A 25,782-nucleotide genomic window follows, 5' to 3' on the forward strand; every position below is an offset into this window, starting at 1 on the left:
TTTTAAGTGCCCATTATTAGGGTAATTACGGTAATTCCACAGCGCCGGACCGCTAGCCTCTATCAGTGTGTTTATCTGCTGCTGCTGCAGGTTATTCTATCAGTGGTGATATTAAAGTCAGTGACACCACTTATCATATATTAACCTTACTTACCTTAGTATGCTCAATATCTTCCAAATGTTAGACACACTGAAATGTGCAGTAGTCTGCTTAACCCCCATTTTTGTAATATTCTGTCAGTGTGTTACAGGTGTTTATTCTAAACCTGTGCTCTTCTTCGGTCCTCCTGGAGATGTGCTCAGTAGAAGTGATGGCTCACATACAGCTTTACTCTAGGTTGTGTCCAACATCCTTATTCTGGGGGAAATCATGTTTAAATGAATAAATATTTGTGTTAGATAACGAACTAGGCATCCCTGTGTTCTTCATAGATAATTAATAAGGGGTCCCTGTCTTCTTTTTTCGGGAGTTAACAGCAGCACATGGTAACCCATTACTAATGACTGAGGAGTTACTGTGTTCTTCTTTAGGAGTTACTGCAGATCATACCACATTATTATAAAGTGAGAAACATGTTAATTAATTACTAATTACTGAGGAGTTACTGTGTTCTTCTTTAGGAGTTACTGCAAATCATACCACAGTATTATAAAGTGAGAAACATGTTAACTAATTACTAATTACTGAGCAGTTACTGTGTTCTTCTTTAGGAGTTACTGCAAATCATACCACAGTATTATAAAGTGAGAAACATGGTAACTAATTACTAATTACTGAGGAGTTACTGTGTTCTTCTTTAGGAGTTACTGCAAATCATACCACAGTATTATAAAGTGAGAAACATGGTAACTAATTACTAATTACCGAAGAGTTACTGTGTTCATCTTTAGGAGTTACTGCAGATCATACCACAGTATTATAAAGTGAGAAACATGTTAACTAATTACTAATTACTGAGGAGTTACTGAGTTCTTCTTTAGGAGTTACTGCAAATCATACCACAGTATTATAAAGTGAGAAACATGTTAACTAATTACTAATGACTGAGGAGTTACTGTGTTCTTCTTTAGGAGTTAGTGCAAATCATACCACAGTATTATAAAGTGAGAAACATGGTAACTAATTACTAATTACTGAGGAGTTACTGAGTTCTTCTTTACCAGAGTTACTGCAGATCATGTCACAGTATTATAAAGGGAAATAAACATTAATAATAATAATAATAATAATAATAATAATAATAATAACAACACACATTTAACCTAGCTAACTAACACACACACATTTAACCTAGTTAACTAACACACACATTTAAACTAGCTAACACGATTAACCTAGCTAACACACACACATTTCCCCTAGCTAACTTAGCTTGCTAACTAACACACATATAACCTAGCTAACTAACACACATATAACCTAGCTAACTAACACACACGCATTTAACTTGCTAACACACATATAACCTAGCTAACTAACCCACACATAAAAGTTAACTTAGCTAGCAAACGAACACACATAACCTAGCTAACTAACACACATTTAAACTAGCTAACTAATACACACATAACCTAGTTAACTTAGCCAGTTAACTAACACACACATAACCTAGCTAACTTAACCAGTTAACTAACACACACATAACCTAGTTAACTTAGCCAGTTAACTAACACACATATAACCTAGTTAACTAACACACACGCATTTAACTTGCTAACACACATATAACCTAGCTAACTAACCCACACATAAAAGTTAACTTAGCTAGCAAACGAACACACATAACCTAGCTAACTAACACACATTTAAACTAGCTAACTAATACACACATATAACCTAGCTAACTAACACACATATAACCTAGCTAACTAACACACACGCATTTAACTTGCTAACACACATATAACCTAGCTAACTAACCCACACATAAAAGTTAACTTAGCTAGCAAACGAACACACATAACCTAGCTAACTAACACACATTTAAACTAGCTAACTAATACACACATAACCTAGTTAACTTAACCAGTTAACTAACACACACATAACCTAGTTAACTTAGCCAGTTAACTAACACACACATAACCTAGCTAACTTAACCAGTTAACTAACACACACATAACCTAGTTAACTTAGCCAGTTAACTAACACACACATAACCTAGTTAACTTAGCCAGTTAACTAACACACACATAACCTAGTTAACTTAGCCAGTTAACTAACACACATATAACCTAGCTAACTTAGACAGTTAACTAACACAAACATAACCTAGTTAACTTAGCCAGTTAACTAACACACACATAACCTAGTTAACTTAGCCAGTTAACTAACACACACATAACCTAGCTAACTTAGCTGGCTAACGCTAACTACACACACAACTTAGCTAACTTAGCTAGCTAACACATATCCTAAAGCTGGTTAACAACCCACAAAGAGTCCTCCTCTGATCCGGGGGTAAAATCAGCTGGAAAAGATCTCAATATCTTGATTACTAGTTTATTTTCAATCAAATACAGAAATATGAAAGCAGCAGAGTTTCTCTTAATCCTCCTCCAGCAGCAGCAGCAGCAGCAGCAGCACAGCAGAGAATTTACGGTGAATTTACACTGCTCCGACGCGACAACGCACAGCGACGGATCCCATTCATTTTCAATGGGAAGCGCCGCCTCCGTCAGACGCAGTCGCGCGGTGCATCATGGGTCCGACGCGTCGAGAGCGGGGGATGCGATGCGATGAAAAGTTGAGCCGAGCTGAACTTTATGCAAATGAGTCCGTCCAACGCAATGCGTCTATCCAATCAGAGAGCAGGTGTTGGCCTGTAACGCGTCCTCAGCGCAGCGCATGAAAACATTTTAGTTCCGCTTTCAAGCGTCCAGAGAAGCCTGGAAGAGAAGTTTCAGGCTTCCCTGTTCTTTATAAAATCCCTGCTGATTCACAGGGACTCTGTCAGCGAGGAGAAAGGCTGCTGTGATTGTTGGAGTCTCTGGTGGGTTTTTAAAATATTAATATGTAATTTAATTGGAAAAGTTTGCTTTTTTCAGCTTATATACTGCTCACTAGACAGTGTAATGAAGCTCATTCAAACATTTATATCTATAAAGACACATTTATATTTATTAAGTATTGGAAATAATAATATCTTATATAAAATGCATTTCCCATTTATTAAAACGATTTAATTGGACGACGCAGGGAAAGCCTTTGTCACGCCCACATGCGACCGGTTGGAGGGGGGTAGTGCGACCATGTGCGTTTTCGCGTCGGAGCAGTGTAAATTCACCGTTACACGAAGGACCTGGAGAGCTGCGTCTGCTGTGAAATTACCGTAATTACCCTAATAGTGCGCAGTTAAATAAATCTCTGTGAGACTGCAAACGCTGAAGATACACTTTTATAAGGCTGAAACCTAGTATTAAAGCAATGATTGTTACATTATTACAGTCTTACAGTCATTCTTAGAGTCTTAGATGCCTTCTGGAGAACTTTCATCAATGTCTTCTATGCAATAATATCACGTTATAATGTTGTTTTTTTCTTCCAAAAATGATGGTTAAGCAGAGTAATACACAAAGTAGTATTTTACTATATGTTGCTAATATTTGGAAGGAACTGAGGATAATAAGGTAATTAAGGTTACCACTACTACAAATGGTGTCACTTGCTTAATTCAAATATGCCTTCAATTAATATGCATTTAACTCAAATATGCCTGATTTAGATCTATAGTTTTCTATAGTTAATGTTGATTTGAGCAGTAATTAATGAATAGTTATTATAAAGGAGACATAATTAGTAAGTAGTTCTCCAGGAGATATGTAAGTCTCAGTAATTATTGTGGAGTTAATAGTGAACTACTATAATCATTAGTTCAGTACTATCTACTGAGTAATTATTCAGTACTCCCTGGTAGTTAATAGAAAATATTTAGATGTTAATGCAGCACTATTAACTAGTTACTGCTTAGTTCCTGCTTAGTTACCTATTAACTATGGAACAGTATTATAAAGTGTTACCGCAGGAATGTATAAACAAACACATTTGACAACAGCAATCATCACATAATTATTAGTGGGACATTCCAGGATTTTGGTACATTTCAGGGGTGGTCACTTCTGAAAAATTGATCTTCAATTTGATCAATTTTAGTCATATATTTATTAAATTAAATACAGGTAAAAGACTATCTGTAACACCAGACAGATAGGGGTGATGCCAGATACAGCCAGATAACAGATCGAACAGAACTCACAGGAGACGTAGTTGTGAGAACAGTCCAAGATCCGAAGCCAGAGAGACAGTCTGATAATACAACAAATCCGATAAGGGCAAAGACAAAAGGCAAAATCTGTAATACAGGAAAAAGGGTCATAACAAAAGGGCAGACAGAAAAATGTTTGGAAAAATGCTCAGTACGCAACATGAGTCGACAATACCTCGCAAAGAACATCAGCTAACAGAACCCTATATATACAAAACCTAGAATTACTATGAACCGGAACAACTTAGAACACAGGTGACTCTGAACGGGGGAGTGTAATGCGATTGGATGAAGGTGAGCGGCTGACAGTGACGTCATCACCAATGGGTTCATGGGAAATGGAGTTCGGGAGTGTGAAAGGAGAGCCTAGAGACGTGACACTATCAAAAAGTTAGATTCGTCAAGCTCAGGTATCAAAGCAGTTTTTAAATGAGATTATGCAATATATTTGGTAACTTACAGTAACAGGGTTGCGAGTAACAGGGTTGCAAATCTTGTGGTTTACCCCAGGAACAGATGCTAACTGTAAAATGTAGCTATGTATACAAGATCAAGGACAAACATGGTTATATAAGTATATAAAGAAAAATTTGACTCTACTCATTATTAGTCTTACAATATGAGTAACAGGGTTGCGTTCACACACAACTTGGACAAACATATTTGGAAAAAAAAAAGCTTGAAAATTGTTAGAGCACTTACTCTTGATCTTGCCCATAGACTGTGTATAGCTGGACAGAGCATCGTCTCTCAAAAGTGAAGCCACCACAGGTCGAGCGCCCCTGCTGTTTGGTTTCAGAAAGCTGTGTAACACCACCCATCCCCATGTAATTCTACCTCCATTATTTAAATGCAGCAGCTAGTGTAACCTCTGCTTATATTGTCAAATTTTTATATCCCCACAGAATTCATTTTTTAAAACGTTATTCAGCTCTATTCAAGAAGGTGTGGTTATTGTAAAAGGGCTGGCTATGGGCGGGGCCAATAACAGACCGTCAGCTCTGCTCCGCTCTACAGCCTGTGACCGCGAGGCAGCCCTCAGGGGCGGGGTTATTTAAATGAGCAGGCTGTCTCTCCACAGTCTTTCTCCCTCCTCTGGTCTCTACTGCGCAGAATCGGGTGTCAGGATCGCCAACATGGCGGAAGATTTTGGCTTCATTTTCATTGAATGAATGGGAACGGCGACACTTATAACAAGTACATTTTACACCAAAAATTTTGGGTATGTACATTTGAAATTTAAGTGGTGGGACAGGAAATGTACCAAAATCCTGGAATGTCCCTAATAAGAGACACTGTGCAATTCCATGTCCTGATTTATCAACACAGCAAATGGAAAAAAAAGAACTAACAATTTTGGTTATTTTGTCAGAATAACAAATATGACTTTAAAATATGTGCTTATTATTATATTCTATTCTATTTCTACTTATGTTGATCTAAATGACATCAACACAGTAGCACAGATAGCACCTTCTATCTAGAAGACTTATAGCAGTAAAGAATAACCCTTGTAAACTTACTCCATTTCATGTGTTTGAACATAACTAAACTGAGCACAGTCAAGAAAGAAACATTAGGCCCAATTTTATTCATCTTTAGGGCGTGTCAGTGTGTTTTTGCTATCGCAACAACGGCAAAAGTACACCTTGTGCAGCTCAAAACCCAGCGCCTGTGTGCGTCTTTAATAAGAGGGGATTTAAGCATGTTGGGCAAGCGCCAATAAATTTACTGCCAAGATAGCAATGAACGTCTAGGTGTTGACCTCTGTCTAGGTTGTTTTCAGTCAGTGGAACACCTGTGTTTTCTGATAGAAATACAGCAGAAATTTACCCGAGTACACCTCATTTTCATCACGTTATATATTCACAAGCACTGTTACTATTTCAACGATGCAGGCGGAAGGCATGAGAATAGACTGTTGGTGGGTATTAAGATAGCAGTGAGCCCATGGAGCGTAAATCCTGCCCATAGATAAATCTAACAAACACAAAGATAAAGAAAAAGCTACAGAGCTCACTAATAGGTTTAAGAACGAGGAGAGACCAATCAGGCTGCCCTCTGTTTTACACATTTGCTCGGTCTCACATGATTGTTTCAAAATGTTTGAAAGCAAGACTAATAATACAAGCTCCTGATTTCTGGGAGACTGTGAATGATTGTAGGCATCTTGGATTTTGGCCTGACATGACTTTCTTCTAATCGGCTTCCTCAGGTGCTGTTAATTATTGTAAATGACTTCCTCACATGCAACTTTTCCTAATTAATGATGATAATTAACCCAATTTCTGAGTAGTTTTTGTGACTAAACACATCCAGCTTTGAATAAAAATGAAATAATGACCCAACATTTTATATTTTTATATATAAATATAAAAATCACTTTTTAAATTATAATTTTATTTATTAAAGTATTTGCGCACTTAATCTAATAACTTGGTTTTGCCACTATTGGCAGCAACAACTGCAATCAAGCTTTACTGATAACTGGCAGTGAGTATCATCAACATTAAGTAATGTTTAATAATGTCTTAACTAGAGTAACCAATTAATAAGTAGTTGAGATGTAACTACTATCTAACAATGTCAATTACTGTTTTAGGTATTGTTATTTGTGACCCTTCTGTATTAGTAACCTTGTTTTTACCCATTCATGACATTAGTAGGTTTTAAGAGGAGCGGTCTCTAGTATAGGGATGCTACTTCAGCATAGGATTAAGTTGGGATTTCTGGTATACTACTGGTGAAATACCTACATGACTTTGCGGTCATTGGTCTATTGCTTCTGTTTGAAGAGTTTGTGTTTATTTAAAAATCAGTACGTACGCTTGTGAATTTTATAAACCTTTTATTGTTGGTGTATGAGTAAACGGTGACAAATAATAAAGAATACATACCTAAAAGGACACTTGTGAGAACTGAGAATACATTTTCAAAATGTCCAACATACCCGACCAAATTAAATTAGGGCGTTTTCACACCAGCACTATTTGGTCTGGTTAAAACAAACTCTGGTCCGTTTGTAACTTTAGTGCGGTTCGATTGAGCAGGTGTTAAAACAGTAATCGCACTCGGGTGCAGATCAAAAGAACCGGACCGAGACCAGCTAGAGGAGGTGGTCTCGGTCCGGTACCAAACGAACTCTGGAGCGGTTCGCTTGTGGTGAGAATGTGATCCGGTCTCGATTGGATCCAGCTATTAAATATAAGCCATTTATTTGAGCTAAACTGCTGATAAAGCAAGCACAGTTTAAACTGATATATTAGCCAGATAACACTGATTATCACAGCTATGAACAAACACTGTGTCCATGCGCGCGCCGTCTGTGCTGCGTTCACTGCTCACAGCCGCGTGACTCTGTTTATTATGTATAAATCTGTGCTGCATGCAGAAACACTGTGTTTGAAAGTGCAGCGTTTCAGCGTTCGGTGTTAAAGCACAGATATTTGCGCTGGAACACAAAATCTTCTCGCTGTTTTTACTTTTTCCGTATATTTATATTTAACGTACTCCCGTGTCAGACAGCTCTGACCAATCAGAGGACACAGGCTGCTCGTGTGGTTTATTGATGCGCATTTTGGTGCGTTTACATTTATGCCTATGTGAAACCAGACCAAACCGAGCGAGAAAATGCTCCAAGTAAAAGAACTCATTAACTGATTCAGACCAGAGAAACGAACTACAGGTGTGAAAACGCCCTTAGACTCTGATTTTGGTACAGCAGAGAAAAGCAGAAAAAAAAGAGCAGTGGGATATTAAGTGATAATCACGAGGCTAGAATAATATTACAGCTGCATACATGGTTAAAAAGACAATGCAATTCTGAGAATACACACAGCGAAGTTTTACAGACGCATGGGACGGCATTTGAAAAGCACAGAGCGAGAAATAAGACCCTCGTTGAGGAATCTGAGTGCTGAATCTGGCTGACTGTTGACCTGCTTTAAGACACAAATGGGAGGGATTTCGATTGCGAAAGAGGAACAATGACAATTAGACCCAAAGCCAAGAACCCTGAACCCTGTCAGCGCAGCGACTAAAGTCTCCTAATCCTCTTATATCCATTCTGCAGTAAAACTCAGCCTTTTATTGGTAAATACCCATATCAACTTTGTTGACTTTTGTTCCAACATCACGTCAAACTCGTCTTCCAAATGACTGCATCGCTTGAAAGCATGCATCAGATTTTTTTTTTTTTTTTTTTTTTTATACATCAGAATAAACGACACCATGTACTTCTTATGTGAGATAAAAAGGAAATAGTCGTGGAAAATGGAAACAGATTGAGGGGGGTGTTCTGGAAACATGCATGTGTCAGTGTGTTTAATCTCTGTAACCACTTTTACTCCCTTCAACAAACAAATCTGATGGCAAGAGCTTGTTAAAAAGAAGCCCAGCTTTTCTTGAGGTCTCCACTTAGAGCATCTAAGCATGTATCTGGACGTGACTGTTAATAAGGGAGGGTGGGGTTAGGGATTAAAAAAAAAGGTCCTCCTCGCTCCTGAAAAGCTGTAGCGTCTTTACTTTGTTTGCTTTGCTCCTCGCGTCTTTGTTTTTGGGCTGTAAAAGCAAGCAGATCTGCTTTGTTCTTATTAAGGCTTAAATTGGGGTGAATGCTGATTAAGGCAAGATTGCTTTTTAATTGTTTGGGCTGATAACTTTATCGCGAGGGCGCAGATATTCCTCTCATTTTCAATCTTCATCAAGATAACGCTACATCTTAGTTAAGTCTATCGATTCAACCCCTCCCCTGCCCCTTAACCACACCACAGATGCTATTTTTTTATTTTTTTTTTATCCAGGAATAGTGTAGAGAAGCACACTCCTGTCAAAGCACACAGTTATAGAGAGAAATAGAGAAAGAGAGAAAGAGAGAGAGAGAGAGATAGTGAGGTCCAGGGTTAGTGAGCAGTGTGCCCAAGTGCACTATCTGTATTAAAATCTTTTTAATTTGCTCCCGATGATTAGATTCCCTGGCATCTCTGATCTCAGGCCGGGGCGCGCCAACCGATGTCAGACGGCACCTATTAACGTGACGTTTGATTTATTTCAATTTGATGCAGACCACACTGCAGATATATTAAAGATAAAGCCCCGCTCTTTTGTTTAATACGCTCACACCAGCTCCTAATTCAATAGGATCACTCAAACTGGCATCAAAGTGATTCGTTCTACAAGCAAACTGTTAGCCGAGCACAGAGCCCATCCCCACAGAACCCAACAATGCAGCAGGCAGCATCACAGCAATCAAGCCAGCAGCAATTAGACACTTCTTCACCCAGGATGCTCTTACTGCTTCCACAGCTTTAGTTTTACTGATGGACCTTTATAGTGTTCATAATTCAGATAATTCAGAAACAGTGAAATTTGTTTCCTATTTGGAAAAAAAAAAAAATTAAATCTTAGGTCCAGTGGTCTAAAGTGCTGCCACTATGCCACTATCGGAAGACCGCTGGTTTGAATCCCGGTCATGCAGCTTGCCATCAGCTGTCGGAGCCCTGAGAGAGCAAAACTGGCCTTGCTCTTACTGGGTGGATCTATGGCACTCTTTCCCCTCGTTACACCTATGTTGATGTAAATCTAGTTTTAACGCAATTTAGAATCATAACTATGTGGCATATAAATATTGAACTAAATATGTTTGTTTGCTCGCAAAAAACGTTTTTCATAGACACTCCTACCGCTTATCCCTATGCTTTTGATAAATTACTAGATACCAGTGTCTGACTAATTACTGACTCCCTAAAAATAATGTGTACTACAAAGGTTGTTCTGACCTAAAATGAGTCTTGTTACAATAATGATAATAGAATATTAGAGCCATGACATACCATGGTATTTTTACATTTGATACTGAAGTACATTTGTACCTGAAAGAGTGTCAAAAGGTAAGACTTCTACTTTTACTTAAACACTTTTTATATAATTTTGTTTATATTAAAACTCTAATAATACAATTAGTCAACACATGATCAAACCATATATATATATATATATATATATATATATATATATATATATATATATATATATATATTCAGTAAGAGAGGAAAAGGATTTCTAAAGTATTTCCCTGAAATATATTGATATCAATACTATTTAAAATGAAAGTTGAGATTTCTCGATACTTCATATTTCATGACTTAATATTTTAATGTCTACAATATATAAGTACACTGACCCACATTATACTAAAGCTGCTTTTTGCTTCCCTTTATTTTACAGACAGCTTAAATTCTTCATAGCTTGGATTTTATAAGCTGTTAGCAAAGGTGCCCTTAAGATTCCTGCAGATTCTTCAGGAGAACCTTCATTTTGTGCCATGTGATTTTTTTTTTTTTTTTGTCTATAAAAGATAGAAATTATCTGCAGCCTCAGCTTTCTGTTCTTGGCAGACAAAAGTGGAAGTAACATGTTGTGCATTCAGATGATATATATATATATATATATATATATATATATATATATATATATATATATATATATATATATATATATATATATTCACTATATTTGAGTTAGTCTTTTTTCTGTCTATCCCAAACAGTCTCTTTTCAGTTAACCTTTGGCTAATAATAAAGATTGAAATATCAGAATCAGAAAAGGAAATATGGCATCATTAAAAATAATGTAGCTTTCTTTGGTCCAGGTAAATAAGAACTTACTATACTAAGATACTACAATGACAACAACATAAATACACTGTAAAACCCGATAAGTTGACTGAACTCAAAACTTTTGTCGTAACCGATTACCTAATAAATTTTAAGTTCATGTAAAATATTTTTTAAGTACAGTGAACTTAACAAATACATACACAAACATATTTTAAATTAATATTTTCCTGAACTTGTATTTAGTCTTCTTTCTGGTTTCATTCAACTATTTGTTTTAAATACACATAGAAAAGTAGATGAAAGAAAACAGTAAACAACTAAAAGTACTGAGAGCACCGCAAAAACACAGAGTTACTGCAGCTCAGTAAATGATGCTTGTTCTACAGCCTACAACACAGAGAGCAAGTATTTAATCATAATCTGTGATCTACAAGTTTACCTAAGGTAGCCCCGGGTGAATCACTACACACTGATGGTGAGTGTCAGTAACTGTTGGACACACCCAGTATGCAAATAGATTGTGACAGAAGCCAATGGAAAAGAAGCTGTTAATGGCAACAGACTAAACTCAGTTATTATAAGTTGGTTCAACTCAAAGATCTCAGTTTTAATGTATATATGTGCCCACAACTCAAAAAAGTTGAGTATTGTTTAGAAATCTCCAATTTTGTGTAAAACAGACTTAATTTATTTGAGTTCAAACAACTTCTGGGTTTACAGTGTAGGTTAAAACTGGGTCAACTTGTAATGAATTGTTAAAGAGGGGCTACTGGAAAAGAAGTTTGAAAGACTCTAATTCCAGAACATCACAAAATTTCCATAAAAGTCAGACAGACATTGCATGCGGGTTGTTTTTATTGTTTCTTTCTTTTTTTTTCAGTAACTTGCATTATATGTTTTGCTTGCTATCTAATGCAAGCTAATGTTATCTGACATTTGCCTATTCCAACATTTCTGCATTATATGATTGGAGGCTGGTAATGCAGGGGGCATGAATTATTCTAATGCTTTCGGTTGGGGGCGGATCGTTTGAAACAAGCCATGTTTCAGCCTGGAAGAGTAGGCAGATCCAAAAACCCCATTAACCAGGTGGTAGTGCATGAATTAAAAATAAGCCAACAAGACTTTCCAGTCAAGGAATGCTCCTGCGCTCTACACTATTCCATGCCAGAAAAACTCTCTCCCTATACATCTCTCTCTCTCTTCTCTTTCAGAAGGAGAAATCTTCTAAAATGAGTTATGTTCACTTCCACCTATCTCACCCAGTATACACACTGATTCTGTTGCCCTCCCTCCTTCCCTCTCTCTCTCTCTTTCTCTCTCTCTCCCCAGTGTACGCTCCTAGTGAACCCGCAGCGCTGATGTCTTTACTCTGTTACAGCCTCACTTTTGCGAGTATATGTTTTCTGATGTGTGAATTAGACGGCAAATGGGAAACGTAGCAGAGACACCTCGGCCGAGTCTAGTTATCGAGCTGTCACCGAGCTGAAAGCCTTGCTGGAGGAGAGGTGGAATTAGCATCAGGAGCACGCAGGCGCCAATTCGCATGTGCTGAGCACAACGTGTGAGTGGTAAAAACTCCAAAGCAACTCATAAACTCACGCACACAGACGTGCTCTCCTTTAAACCTGCAATATGGCTCTTTCTGCCTCTGTGAAAACGGCGCAGTGAAAAAGAAGAAAAAAAAATATGTCAGCATTTGTGAAGTCACACCATGTTCCCCCCCCCCAAAAAAAAAAAAACTGAAACAAGGAACAAAGAGAAAGAGATGGGTTGAATTCAGGTAAAACGATACAGTAAGAGTCCTTTTGGATTTTTGAAAATGCTTCAAACAGGTTCATTTTCTCACTAATAGCTGCCTCTGCAAATAGAGAACCCCCCAACTAGCCCATTATCCAAGATTCATAATAGTACTAATAATCAGTATCAAATTGGGCACAGCCAATGAGAAAATCCCAGATGCTGATACCAGTTTTAAGTAGCTAAATAAAAATGTACACGTACAACCTGCTCAGAGTTTAGGAAAAATTGTACCCCAATAAGCGCTGCGCTGTTAAAATACCAACAAGCAAAAATCAGAGTGCACCTGGCTCTTAAAGGGAATGACAACTGGCTCGCCGATTTGTTTATTTACTGCTATGCCCAGGATTAATTAAGAGAATTATTTTAAGCCTTTTGCCCATTTTTTGAGCATTACCAAAGAGACACAGACATTCCCTAAATCCAGCTATACCGTGTGCAATTGACGTCTCGCGTAAGGATTGCTAAAAAAGGGCCTTTAGAAATAGATTTAGCTGGGTCTAAACATCCTACATATTGAATATGTATCAGAATTAAATACCACATATAGAAGTGCCTCAAATCACAGTGAAAATATCAGATTCAATGTGTTTTGTCATTCAACAAAATGAATCTGATCTGGAACACTTTTTCCTGCTGTGTAAATTTAGCCTTAGCATGTTTTTTATAGAACATTTGAAGGGCAGGTTGTTCATGCTTTATCAGTGGATCATCAATGAAAAAGAAATTCAAATTATGTATCAATTGTCACTAGAGTCATTTTAATGTCATCATACTTGATCATATAATAAGCTTGTGTAGGGCAGTGGATAATTCAATAATAATAATAATAATAAGCACACTATTATTGAATTCCCTTACTCAACAGTTATGCTACCTATGCTAGGTATGCTAAATGTGTATATAACTATATGTGCATATACTCGTCTGCAGATGAGTGCCAGCCAAATGCTATATATGTAAATCCCTGTGTTTATGGGTAGGGGTATATATATAATTATACGTATTATACGTGTGATTATATATTTGTTTTGTTTTATGTAGCCACAGGAGCGGTAGTGCGACTACACCATTCAAAATATTTGTTAATATTCATTGCATGTAAAGAAAGGTTTAAATAAATATGTAAGTCTATTTACGTATACAACAACTTTTTTTTCTTCTTCTTTTGACTACACATACAACACCCAAGTAATATTTATTTTATATTTTTTAATGCACGTACATCATCTAAGTAATATTCACTTATATTTAATACACATACAACATCTAAGAAATATTTATTTTATATTTAATACACATACAACACCTAAGTAATATTTATTTTATATTTAATACACCTACAACATCTAAGTATTTTTTTTTATATTTACTACATATACAACATCTAAGTAACATTTATTTTTTATTTTTTAATACACATACAACATCTAAGTAATATTCACGTATATTTAATACACATACAACATCTAAGAAATATTTATTTTATTTTTAATACATACAACATCTAAGTAACATTTATTTTTTATTTTTTAATACACATACAACATCTAAGAAATATTTATTTTATTTTTAATACATACAACATCCAAGAAACATTTATACATATTTAATACACATACATCTAAGAAACATTTTTTTTATATTTACTATACATACAACATCTAAGTATATATTTTTTTCAATCGCTACACATATATAACATCTAAGTAACATTTATTTCTAATCACTCCAAATATAACATCATATTAGTAATAATTGTTCCTACTCTATACACTTCAATTCAGGTTGTAGCAGCAACATCCAACTGACATTCTTCCCTACATTTGCCTCACTTACAGTAACGTCCAATCAATTAGCTGCTATTCCTCGACAAACGCAATGAAGCACAGCACCTCCGCGGAGCTGACGCGCCCCGTTTTACCTGACGCAACCTGAAAGCACCCCAGAGAGGAGGTCTGAGGAGAGGAGAGCAGGAAAAAAAGGTGAAAGAGGAGGAGAAAGGCAGCGGCTGACGGCGCGGCCCCGTCCCCAATCACAAACAACAGGCCGGCGAGGTGCGCCACCGCAGCCTGCTTTATTTTTTAATAGGCACTCCATCATCCTGCCCATCCTCCTCCTCCTCCCCCTCCGCTGGGTCGCCCAAACAGATGGGCTTTGTAAGGCTCAATGGCACATTCCGGCACCACAATCTGTCTCTGAGAACCCCTGATCAAATCTGAGGAAAAGCTGCATCTCGGGCACATTGCGGCACATATGCAGCGCCTTAGCTTGTGCCTATGTCAGGGAAATTAAAATCACTGGAACGTTTTAGAGACTGACGGCATGTCAACAAAACGAGAAGAGGGGGGCAGTGGATATTGGAATAATCGCGAGTCACTTGGGAACACTGCTTTCTGCCTCCCAACACACACACACACACACACACAAATACAGTATACACACACACAAACAGTACACAGACACACACGCACTCATACTCATGCATGAAGATAAAGAAAACAGGCGAAAAAAAGGACCTTGGCCATAGTTGGATATTAAATATATTAAAAATATACCATTACAAACGTGTTTATCTCAATCCCTCCCAGCCACCGCTTACGGGTTCATTCTCTGTGACGCCAGTTCAAAGCGTGGTAGCATTCACCATGTAACAACCTTATCCGAGAGGATTCCTTCTCATTGTCTGTCACCATCCCAAATTTAACTGGAAGAAAAGTCTTTTCACAAAAAAAAAAAGTGAAAAAGGCGAGAACCGAGAAACAGTTCCACCCACCCCCCTTCGCATGAGTTCTTACGTGCCAATGCCTTTCCCTCGCCTGACCCGCTTGGAAAAATTCACAATTATCACTTCGAGAAATTTCAGGCGGGCTCACGCTTTTATTTACAGTTCTTCCTCCTGCCTTTATCTCTCTGGGAGGATAACTTGGAGCCAAACGCTCGTGCCTCTGTTCTTCTGCAGCGCTTCGGAGAAGGAGGAGGACGGAGACGTGTAATGGAATCGACCCCAAGTGTTCCTGAGCAGGCGAGGGGGATAAAAAAGAAAAAAAAAAAGAAATTAACAGTGCCTTTTGCATTTTTCATCCCTCGCGCAAACTCAAGGTGAAATAAGTGAGGTAGAGCGGCGCCGAGACGTGTAAAATGTGTTTGGATCCGGCCGCCGAACACGGCTGAGGAGAGTCATGAAAGATGCACGATGCCACTGGAGATGTATAAAGAATTTAGAGATATAAGGATATATGACAAATAAATCAGGATGCAAATCTCACCGGGTGCCATTGGGAGTTCTCCAATGAAAACCGGCTGAATTATTCAAGGAGGAGGAGAAGAAACATTTTATCAATGAGTGGAAGTACAGGAGTGGAAGGAGAACTTCCTTCTTCTCCTCAGTTTGGGATGAGGAGAAGAGGGTGCAAAGAAGTTAGTCTTCATCCACTACAGCGGCTAGTGAGTTACACTCATTGTCCCAGAAAAAAAAAAAAAAAAAGTTGCCAAGATACAGTAGTGGATTGCAGTTTTATTCGTATGCGTAACGAAATATGTCTGACATCTCGACATAAAGGAGTTTTAGAGGTTCCTAGTGGTGCCCTGTGATAATCCATCCTATGCAGCTTGATTTTTTTAACACAATTCCTGCATATTGTGTGGAAAGTGTGGAGGTGTTGATAATATATCCAGTACCGTTGCATACCTTTTTAAGCAGGTGATGGATTGATGGATGAGTATCGTCCTGTCGGAATAGCACACAGGAAAGGTAGGGCCACTGGTTGCAGGACCATATCAGCTGAAAAAGATTGGGCTTGTAATACTTGTAATAAAAATCTAAATTGCCATTTACACACTGGCACCGGGTCTTTGTCACTGAGGACAATACCTTAACTCTCGGATTTATTAGTTCGCCTATCTTCTGCCATCTTCAGTGATGTGGGCATGACTACCCACCGAGTGTTATTCCTGTTGGTTGATTCTATATATATATATATATATATATATATATATATATATAGAATCAACCAACTATATATGAATATATATATTTTTCTCTGTGTGAATTTAATTTCTCTAACCACACCCAAGCCTGATTACTGCCACACCTGTTCTCAATAAAAAAATCACTTAAATAGAACCTGTCTGACAAAGTAAAGTAGACCAAAAGACACTCCAAAGAAATAAAGGAACAAATGAAAAAGAAAATAATTGAGATCTATCAGTCTGAAAAAGGTTGTAAAGACACCACAGTGAGAGCCATTCTCCTCCAATTGGGAAAACGTGGAACAGTGGTGAACCTTCCCAGGAGTGGCCTACTGACTAAGATTTCCCCAAGAGCACAGCGGCGACTCATCCAGGAGGTCACCAAGAGACCCCACAACAGCATCCAAAGAACTGCAGGCCTTACTTGTCTCAGTAAAGGTCTATATTCATGACTCCACATTAGAAACAGACTGAAAAAATGGCCTGCGTGACAGATGGCCAAGAGAAAACCACTGCTGAGCAAAAAGAACATTAAGTCTTATTTATTTACTTATTTTGCCAGAAAACATCTTAATGATCCCCAAGTCTTGACAAAATGCCCTGTTTACACCAGGTGTGATGGCATAAAGTAACACCGAATTTCAGAGAAGGAACATCATTCCTATGGTAAAATATGGTGGTGGTAGTCTGATGGTCTGAGGCTGTTCTGCTGCTTCAAGACCTGGAAGACTTGCCATGATAAATGGAACCATGAATTCAAATGTCTACCAAAAATGCTAAATGAGAATATCTGGTCATCTATTTGTGACCTCAAGTTTACTTGTGTTGTCTTTAACTAATATTTACATTTGTTTGACGATCTAAATAATTTTAGATTGACAAACATACTGAAAAAAAATAAATCATGAAGGGAACAAACACTTTCTTACAACTGTATGTCAATCCAAAGTCGCTGTAGTGATGTGATCTTGGATCTTATATTCTATAATCAGAACATTTGCAAATAAAAATCTTAGTTTTCAAATAAGAAGGGAAAAAACTCCACAGCGTCAAGCTTAGTTCCTTCAACTCCAATGAAACGCTGCAATGATCACAGTTTAAACAGTGTATGTGACATCTGACAACACAATAACCCTCGAAATTACAGCTCTACCATCCAGCCCAGAATCATCTTCAACCCATTCAACTATAAAACAGCCCCTTGACGAGGTAATCAAACTTTTACTCAAAAAAAAATGAAACCACAGATACTGTACAGCATTATTCTGACACTCCTTCACTTCACTGATTCACTTTAAAGAACAGACCGCTTTTCTCAATCCACTCAAGTGGAATCAAAAGAAAATAATCACAAGACTTTCCCAGAAACTATCATAGAATATACACAAACATCAAGACCACTTAGATACTAAAGATGTCTCCATCTTCCTAATCTTTTCCCTTCTTTTTTTTTTTTTGAATTCACTTTCTTTTAGCGCTTTAGCAGATGCGATCCTCAGGCCTGGCATTTCTCCGCTGTCTTTCACAGAAAAAGAAGGCCTTGGCTGCAAAAAGAGCCGGCGTTCTGAAAAGAGATTTATATAATGGCCGCATGCGTCCGACGCCAGACGTTTAACATTGGGAAAACAGCTATTCTACTGGGAGCGCTCACCATGGTGATCTCGGGTAGCTGTACAGGACTGTCTTGGCAGCAGCGTGTGTGTGTGTGTGTGTATTTGTGTGTGTGTGTGTATATGTGTGTGGGGCTGGATCCCTGCTGGTAGAGTTCATTGATTAGTGTTGGAACACACTGGAGCTGTTGGAGATGTTGAACACTGTAGCTTTTCTGTTTTTGTTTTGGGGGATTTTTTTTTAAGAAGGGAAGTGGGACAGGGTTGGGGGAGGGGTTGGGGTTGTGAATAAGAGAATATCGGCTTCTGAAACCCCCGTTCTGACATCTTATACAAGCTTCTATCCACCCAATGACAATTTAATGACAGGCTGTGTTGTGATTGGTCACTGTGGTGTGGGTAAACATATCCCACACTGTGTTCACACAGGAACATCTTCAGAGTTGAGTTTAGCTTATAGTGAGGGGAGAGTTCAGTCAAAACTGAGGCTGTGTCTTATCTACCATTCTATCATTCAGTTTGGCATTACTTTTCATGCAAATTATTTTTGCAATTAAATAGACAAAAACAATACAGAAAAAAATCTTAAAAGTAAAAATGCTAAAACATAAACTAAATATAAACCTTATAATAACAACTTAGTCAAAAATATAAGGAAAATATGTTATACTGTATGTTAGTTATCTGATTTATGCAAGTTAATAAAAAGTATAGTTGTATACAAGTTAAAACACAGATTAACCTTTGCATTGTAATTAAAGATACCAAACTTCTAATTTAAATTGCTGAATGCGAGTTATAGAATGTAAATTATTACCGTAATTTCCCGGCTATAAGCCACTTCTTTTTTTTCACACACTTTAAACACTGCAGTGTAGCTAATATATTATGGCCAATTTCATTTTGTTTTACCATTGTTTGAGCTCAATAGCCCAGAGATTACGGTATATGTGAGTTCAGCCTGATAGCAGGATGTTTGATCTATGTTATGTGAGCATTTAACATTTCAAAATGTACTGACAGTACTTTATAGGAAGCACTACCACCCACCAAGTGAACAGTTCTATTTAAGTAATGTTCTAATCCATATTATGGCAAGAACTACTCAACTACATAAAGAAAAAAACACTTTAAGAAATTAAGGTCAGTTGATTCAATTAATTTCAAAAACTTTGAAAGTATCCTCAAGTGCAGTCACAAAGACCATCAAAAAGGTTATGATGAAACTGGCACTCATCAGGACCACCCCAGGAAAGCAGGACCTAGAGTGATTTTGGTCGTTACCAACGTTATAAAACGCACCTAAGTTTACAGCACCTAAAATTTTGTCTTGTTTAACACTTTTAAGTTACTACATGATTTCAGTATTAATTTACCTTGCAGGTACAATTTTACAATATTTAAAGAAAGGAGCAAAAATGGACAAAATAACATTAGAATTATTGGTGATCCCAATCATGACACTGTCTACCTTTGTATAACATAGTAACAGAATCAAGTCAATCTTGATTTTATCATGAATCAAATGATTAAAGCCAGGCGGACACTGTGCGATTTTAGCCCGATTTTAAGCCCGATCTGGTCGGATGCGACTGAATTTCATGATCGGGCCGAATTTTAGCTTGATCGTGCGTCGTTTGTCGTGCAGTGTGAGAGGGGAAGCGATGTCCAATTAATTGCCCATAGGAGCTGCGAATGAGCAGTCGGACGCGACCAGGGATTTCTGACATGCCAGAAATTTTGGTCGCTTGTCTCACAGTGTGAGCTGTTTTGCGGGCCGATTTCTTAACGTCACGACCTGTTTTCCCAAAAATCTGCACAGTAACTATAAATTATTATTAGTCATATTTATTTCTGTCAGTTATAAGGATTTATATTTATGTTCGGTACACAGACTTATAGCTTAATATAGCAGACACAGGCATTCTGCTGTTTAAGAATTTCAACAGATGCTTATTCTCAGTCAATAGCTGGAGTTTTTGAAAAGAAAAATTAAAAGAGAAAATATCTTTGACAAACATAAATTTATTTTATTTCACTTTGCTATTATATCTGAAAAATAAAGCACATTGTCAGCCTCTGGTGCTGCCCGTCAATTATATAAAACTTAAAACATGCACAGAAATATAAAGCTATATTTTATAATTCGTTTCTTTTCGCCAGGGCAAATTTATTAAAATTATAAATATGTTAATTTATTAATTAAAATCTCGTCCAGTGCTCCAGAATATTAGCCACGCAAAGCCAGCTTAGCGCAGCGCGTGGCATTGCGCGCGGCATTGCCCGCATAATAACCTCTGTCTTCTAAAATAAACGTTTTAATAAATAAGGTCGGAGAAGTGTAGTAAAATTAGTGCTATTAAACTTACTAAAGCTAATAAATGATAATTAATCAAGATAAATCAGACAAAATGCGCTGCGCCTCTCTCTCGCTCTCTTTCGCAGCGTGGAGCTGAATTCAGCGCGAGGCTACAGAAACTCAGTTCAGTTGAATAAAAATAAGTAAGGGCCTGTAAGTACAAGCAAAGGACCTGTAAGTAAATATAGTCAAATATAAAGTATAGTTTGAGGTTTTGGTGAGCTGTTTTCATGATTTGAAACTGAAACTAACTGAAACTTTGATTATTCTGCAGAAAGCCTGGGTTATTTTAAACGAATTTTTAATGAGTTTATATTTTATATTTTTTATTTATTCATTTAAATTATTTTTCTTCTTTTATTAATCAAATCATTAAATATATATCTTCATAAGATATAATTTTTTTCCCTTTTATGTCAATTTTTATTATCTTTTTTTAAGGTCCTATTTTTCCTTTTTTACGTATATATTTTATTCGTCTATAATAAATGTCAGTTTTTATTCCTATTTTTTATATATATTATTAATCCCTTTTAAACTGTTAATGCTCAGCGGCACTGTAAATGAGGGTCCCTATCCAGTGTGAATAACCGATTGCTTGTTTAATATTCAGTGTTGCAAAACCAGTTTTTACATAAACAATAAACAGAATAAAAAATAAAATTATTTTATTTTATTTAAGCTGCTGGTGTTTCTTTCGCAGCCTGACGCGCAGTCATTTTTCTATGCGCTCTCCTTCTGTAAAACGGACAACCCGTAGAGTCCACGTCGCCTCAGCCACCTGCGAGTCCATGTACGTCTCTTCCCTGGACTTTCAGCGCACAACAGGGCACAAATAAGCAAAGCTAAGCGCTTTCTTTTGCAAGGCGACATGTTGTGTTGAAGCGAGAGTTTGTACGCAAAGAAAGCTCCGCCTACGGGCTGCGTTTAGACGTGCAGTGTAAGCTCCCCCGTCGCAGCAGGTCAGTCGGACCGTACAGTGTGTGCAGATGAATCGCAGGCGTTGTTCATACACGACAAACAATTCAAACGTGCTGTTTGAGCTCTCCAGAACGCATCCGATTAAAAAAATCGCACAGTGTCCGCCTGGCTTAATTGGCCAAGAGAAATGCACTAAAATATTTTTTTTTCCCACAGGATTCAATTGGTTAGTAGGAAGCTTTCATTTTTGCACTGCTAAGTTTGGAGATGTGAGGTTTTCCAAGATGCTACTTTAGAATGTAGCAGTTATAGCCATTTAACACCTTAGAAACATATTTTCTCAAAAAGAATAATCACTGCTATTATGTATATGCTCCAATATATCCATGTTAAAGGTTCTGTAATCAGTGCCCTGATATCACTGTTCTTTGCATTAGCAGTGCTGGTGAAACACTGCTATTACCAGCTGAGTGTAAGATCCTGGCCGGGTCTCGTCCCCCGCTTGGGGCAGCTTAGCTGCATTACGCACTGCCACACTGATGTCCTGTGGCATGTGTGAGCGGCGGGGCTGTGAACAGGACAGCTGCTGAGTGGAGTGGTGAACAGGCGGTGGAGATCCGCACCTTGAAAAGGAGATGAAAGACGTTTCCTCCTCTTAGAGGCGGCTGAGCGCCGTGTGCAGATCACCGGAGCCGGAGGCTTTTGTGCCGGACCCCGAGGCCAGCCGGACGCACGCCCGCCCGCTCCTGGACCCCCGACTCTGTCCGGCCTTGGAGGGACGCCACCAGCCAGGATCACGGGTTGTCGTGACAACACTGTCGCTGAGGCGCCGTCGTGGGGCTGCAGGCTGCCATTAAACTCTGTAAGATTACAAGACTGATTCTGGTGTCCAGCACTGTTGTGGCCAATCCCATAACACCACTGATCACACTTACCAGCACGTAATCCTTTAATCAGATTACAAACACTGATTTCTGATATTTAACCCCTTAAACCAGGGGGCACGGAGGCAGCACAGTTTCTCAGAGAGCAAAATCTATAATTTATTTATTTATTTATTTTTTTACAATATAAAAATGTAGAACTTTTCACACAGCAATTCGTATTGTATTATAAGTGTGTCATTAATGTATCGGTTCAGCTGAACGCAGAAGGAAATATAGGATTGCAATGCTATTTAGAAATAAGGTTAAGGGTTACCAAGAAAATCATCCTCATTAACTAAAAACAAAACAATAATTGATTTATTAACATCAACCATCAAAATAACCTATTATCAGACTCTTATCTCCCTACACAAACTCTGAGAGCCAATCAGAAACACAGAGACTGAGTTTGGACTCATAAAAGATAAGATAAATAATAGGTTAATGGTTAATGTTACGTAAAATTGGCATATATGTTTATGATTCTGTTTATCTATGTTTATATATACTGTATGTACAGTATGTACAGTATGTACAGTACAGCAGATGTATGTGTGTGTGTGTGTGTGTGTAATGATGTACAGTACAGTACAGTATGTGTGTGTGTGTGTGCGTGCGTGCGTGCGTGTGTGTGTTGTGCAAATGATTTAGGCACCTGTGGGAATTTCAGTAAAAAAAAGCTTCTTATCTGTGCAGTAAGTACTTATTAGCTCAGTAAAACACTAAAATACAATAAATACAAACAGAATTTTTACAAAAAGCAGAGCTTTTAGAGCACCGTTTTCCTTAAAACATCTCCTAATCTCTCCTCTTCTGAGTTTATTAGAGTTATTTCTAGTTCTTATCATATTAATCAACACCTGGTTTGGTAAATTGGTAAATGTGGTAAACCAGGTGAGCTGCTGACGGAACTGAACATAATATACACATGCTGGCTGAGGGAAATCATCCAGGAGAAATCTGGAGAAACTACACTTTATTCTTCAGCTCGGCTCACAGGATATAACATACTTAGTTAAAAATGAGAATTCCTTGTTACGTTTTACTGTATGTATGTTTATTTGCATCTGTTCAAATCATATGTGGTGCTTTTTTTTGTAGGTAAAAACACTCATATTGCTGAGAAAAATAGATTAGTGTACTTTGCTTTGGTGCCTAAAACTTTTGCACAGTACTGTATATCGGTTTGTTTAAAATTTTCTTTTTTTTTTCCCAACTTGAACCACCTCAACTGTAGCTGCATAAAAAAAATAACTACAATGATTGTTGTAAAGAAATAAATAAAGTATTAACAGTCCTCCAAAGAGGGGGTGGTGGCAGCACAAAAAAAGGTTGCTGAGAAACATAAATAATCCAAAAATGTTATTGATATGGGCAACTCTTGGTCATATTTATGAAGCTAAACTTACAGAAGTAGTGTGTAATATCGCAGAAGTCTCAGCATGAATTTGCTGGAGCTAGAATACTGTCACTCAGTTCTTGCTGATTTTTCAATAGGCATCTTGAGATGGCAGCAGTATGTGGATGAGCACTCTCCTGTTGGAATAGTGCACCAGAGTCTACTGTTTGTTCAAAAAGGGTAGGACCATTGGGCTGTCAATGTACCAAAGGAGATCTTAAACGCCACACTTCGACATCAGGCCTTCTGGACTTGAGAAGCATGAACATGCTTTACACCAATATCCATCGATCTTTGTGCCGACCACAGTGCCTCCACAGGCACAAGTTTGATGGTTGTCTCAATCAAGAGAGTAAACATAAAAAAAACAAGACTCATCACTAAAGATCTGCCCACCAAGTTTCCTTACTGTTAGCTTATTGCTTCTGAGTGAGGCTACATTTATTTTTTTTGACAATGAATGCATAGTGTCACTGTCCAGTGAAAAATCTCCAAAACAGCAACTTTCCAGGACAGAGAGAGAAAAAATTGTGTTTATTTTCAATGGAAGTCAATGCAAAATGAGTTTGGGTTTATTTCATGTAATTTTAGAAAATGTCTAATTTAGACCATTTCTTAACTAATTTTGACACAGTGTAAGTGACAGTTTGTGTGTTCAAGTTTTTTAGTAAACAAAAGAAAAAGACAAAAAGAGAGATGCTTGTTTTTCATTGGACAGTGATGATAAGAACTATGTAGTTACTGTATAAAAGTGAAAAAGTCTCTTGCAGTGTAAAGGGTTAAACCGTGTCTCCACTCTGTCTGCTAATTGATCCAGCATGCTTCTCTTTTTGTATATCAAAGGGTTAGTTTTGATCTCTGTTTAATCACGACAAACTGCCGGAGTCTAAATACAGGAGCAGGGTGTGGATTATTTGAGTCTGCTTGGTTTAATTGCCATGGGAAATTTCCAAATATATCACCAACGGATGTTGAACTAGTCGTCAGCAAGCAAGTGCTTGTTTGGTTCTGTGTTTTGGCTGCCTGTGAACAGGTTTAAGAATCCACATGTACACAGTGTATCACAGCCATAATAAAACCACATATGTGTAATAGGGAAACTTTCTAAGGGAAGCTAAAACCAGTACTTTTGTCAGAAAAAAAAACTAAAAAAGTTTTTGATAGTACTGATAGTTGATGTGCATTGATTAGCAAAAACATTAAGCTCACCTGGCTAATATCCTAATGGTTATCTGCTCGTCTCAAAAGTATCTCCTTTATAAAATTGTATATTTTTTGTAGTTTTACTCAAAAATATATGTGATAAAACAGCTTAATTGAAAAAAAAGTCACACTTTATTTTCGTCTATAATAACTGTGGAGTTACATTTTAACAATCATGTAATAACAGTGTAGCTACTGGTGAAGTACAGATTAATTACTAGAGATGTAGTGATCACTTTTTTTTTGCTCCCAAGTCATTTGATTATGAATCTGTTGATACTGAGTTCCGATCTGATAATTTGGCAACGCAGTACAAAAAGAAAGAACACATCCAGGTTGTCACTTAAGTTGTTTTTATTCCTTTTTAATTATTAATGAAACAAAACAGTCTATTTTAGCTCAAAATAAACAAGTCCTAAACAGCCATTTAGATGATTTATTTTTAAACATGCATATTTTCTTTTTAAAAAGTCACACAATAACAATTCTGTGATTGTTCATAAGTAAGAGCGTGATTCATATTTTAATGCTAGTATTTCCCTGTATATTTGGGAGGGAGACAGTAAGTTGCTAAGTTACTGAGTTTAAATAAGAGCTTTAATAGAAGAAATAAACAGAATTACACATTATAACTGAAAAAAGACTCCTTATGAACTTTTAAACACAGCCTGTTTAATACTCTAAATATATTTTTAACCATTAATGAATTA

At 37.4% G+C, this 25,782-nt stretch overlaps 1 protein-coding gene and 1 long non-coding RNA gene across 2 annotated transcripts in view; one reads left to right on the forward strand and one right to left on the reverse strand.

Annotated features, from left to right (window-relative positions):
• Positions 1-882: 882 nt before the first annotated feature.
• LOC125802939 (uncharacterized) lies at positions 883-2,595 on the reverse strand. The gene is made up of 3 exons (XR_007439980.1): positions 2,162-2,595; positions 1,862-2,013; positions 883-1,396 (listed from the first exon to the last, which is right to left on the reverse strand). It is a non-coding gene; the product is annotated as an uncharacterized LOC125802939 (long non-coding RNA).
• A 569-nt stretch (positions 2,596-3,164) lies between these two features.
• The window catches only part of phf10 (PHD finger protein 10), a 297,697-nt gene continuing 275,079 nt past the window's right edge, over positions 3,165-25,782 (forward strand). Inside the window, exon 1 of the mRNA XM_049481313.1 lies at positions 3,165-3,288. Within this exon, the coding sequence (XP_049337270.1) occupies positions 3,253-3,288 (36 nt within the window). The 5' untranslated portion in view covers positions 3,165-3,252. The remainder of the gene's footprint in view (positions 3,289-25,782) is intronic.

This window comes from Astyanax mexicanus, chromosome 7, assembly GCF_023375975.1.
Source record: "Astyanax mexicanus isolate ESR-SI-001 chromosome 7, AstMex3_surface, whole genome shotgun sequence".
NCBI classification, from domain to species: Eukaryota; Metazoa; Chordata; class Actinopteri; order Characiformes; family Acestrorhamphidae; genus Astyanax; species Astyanax mexicanus.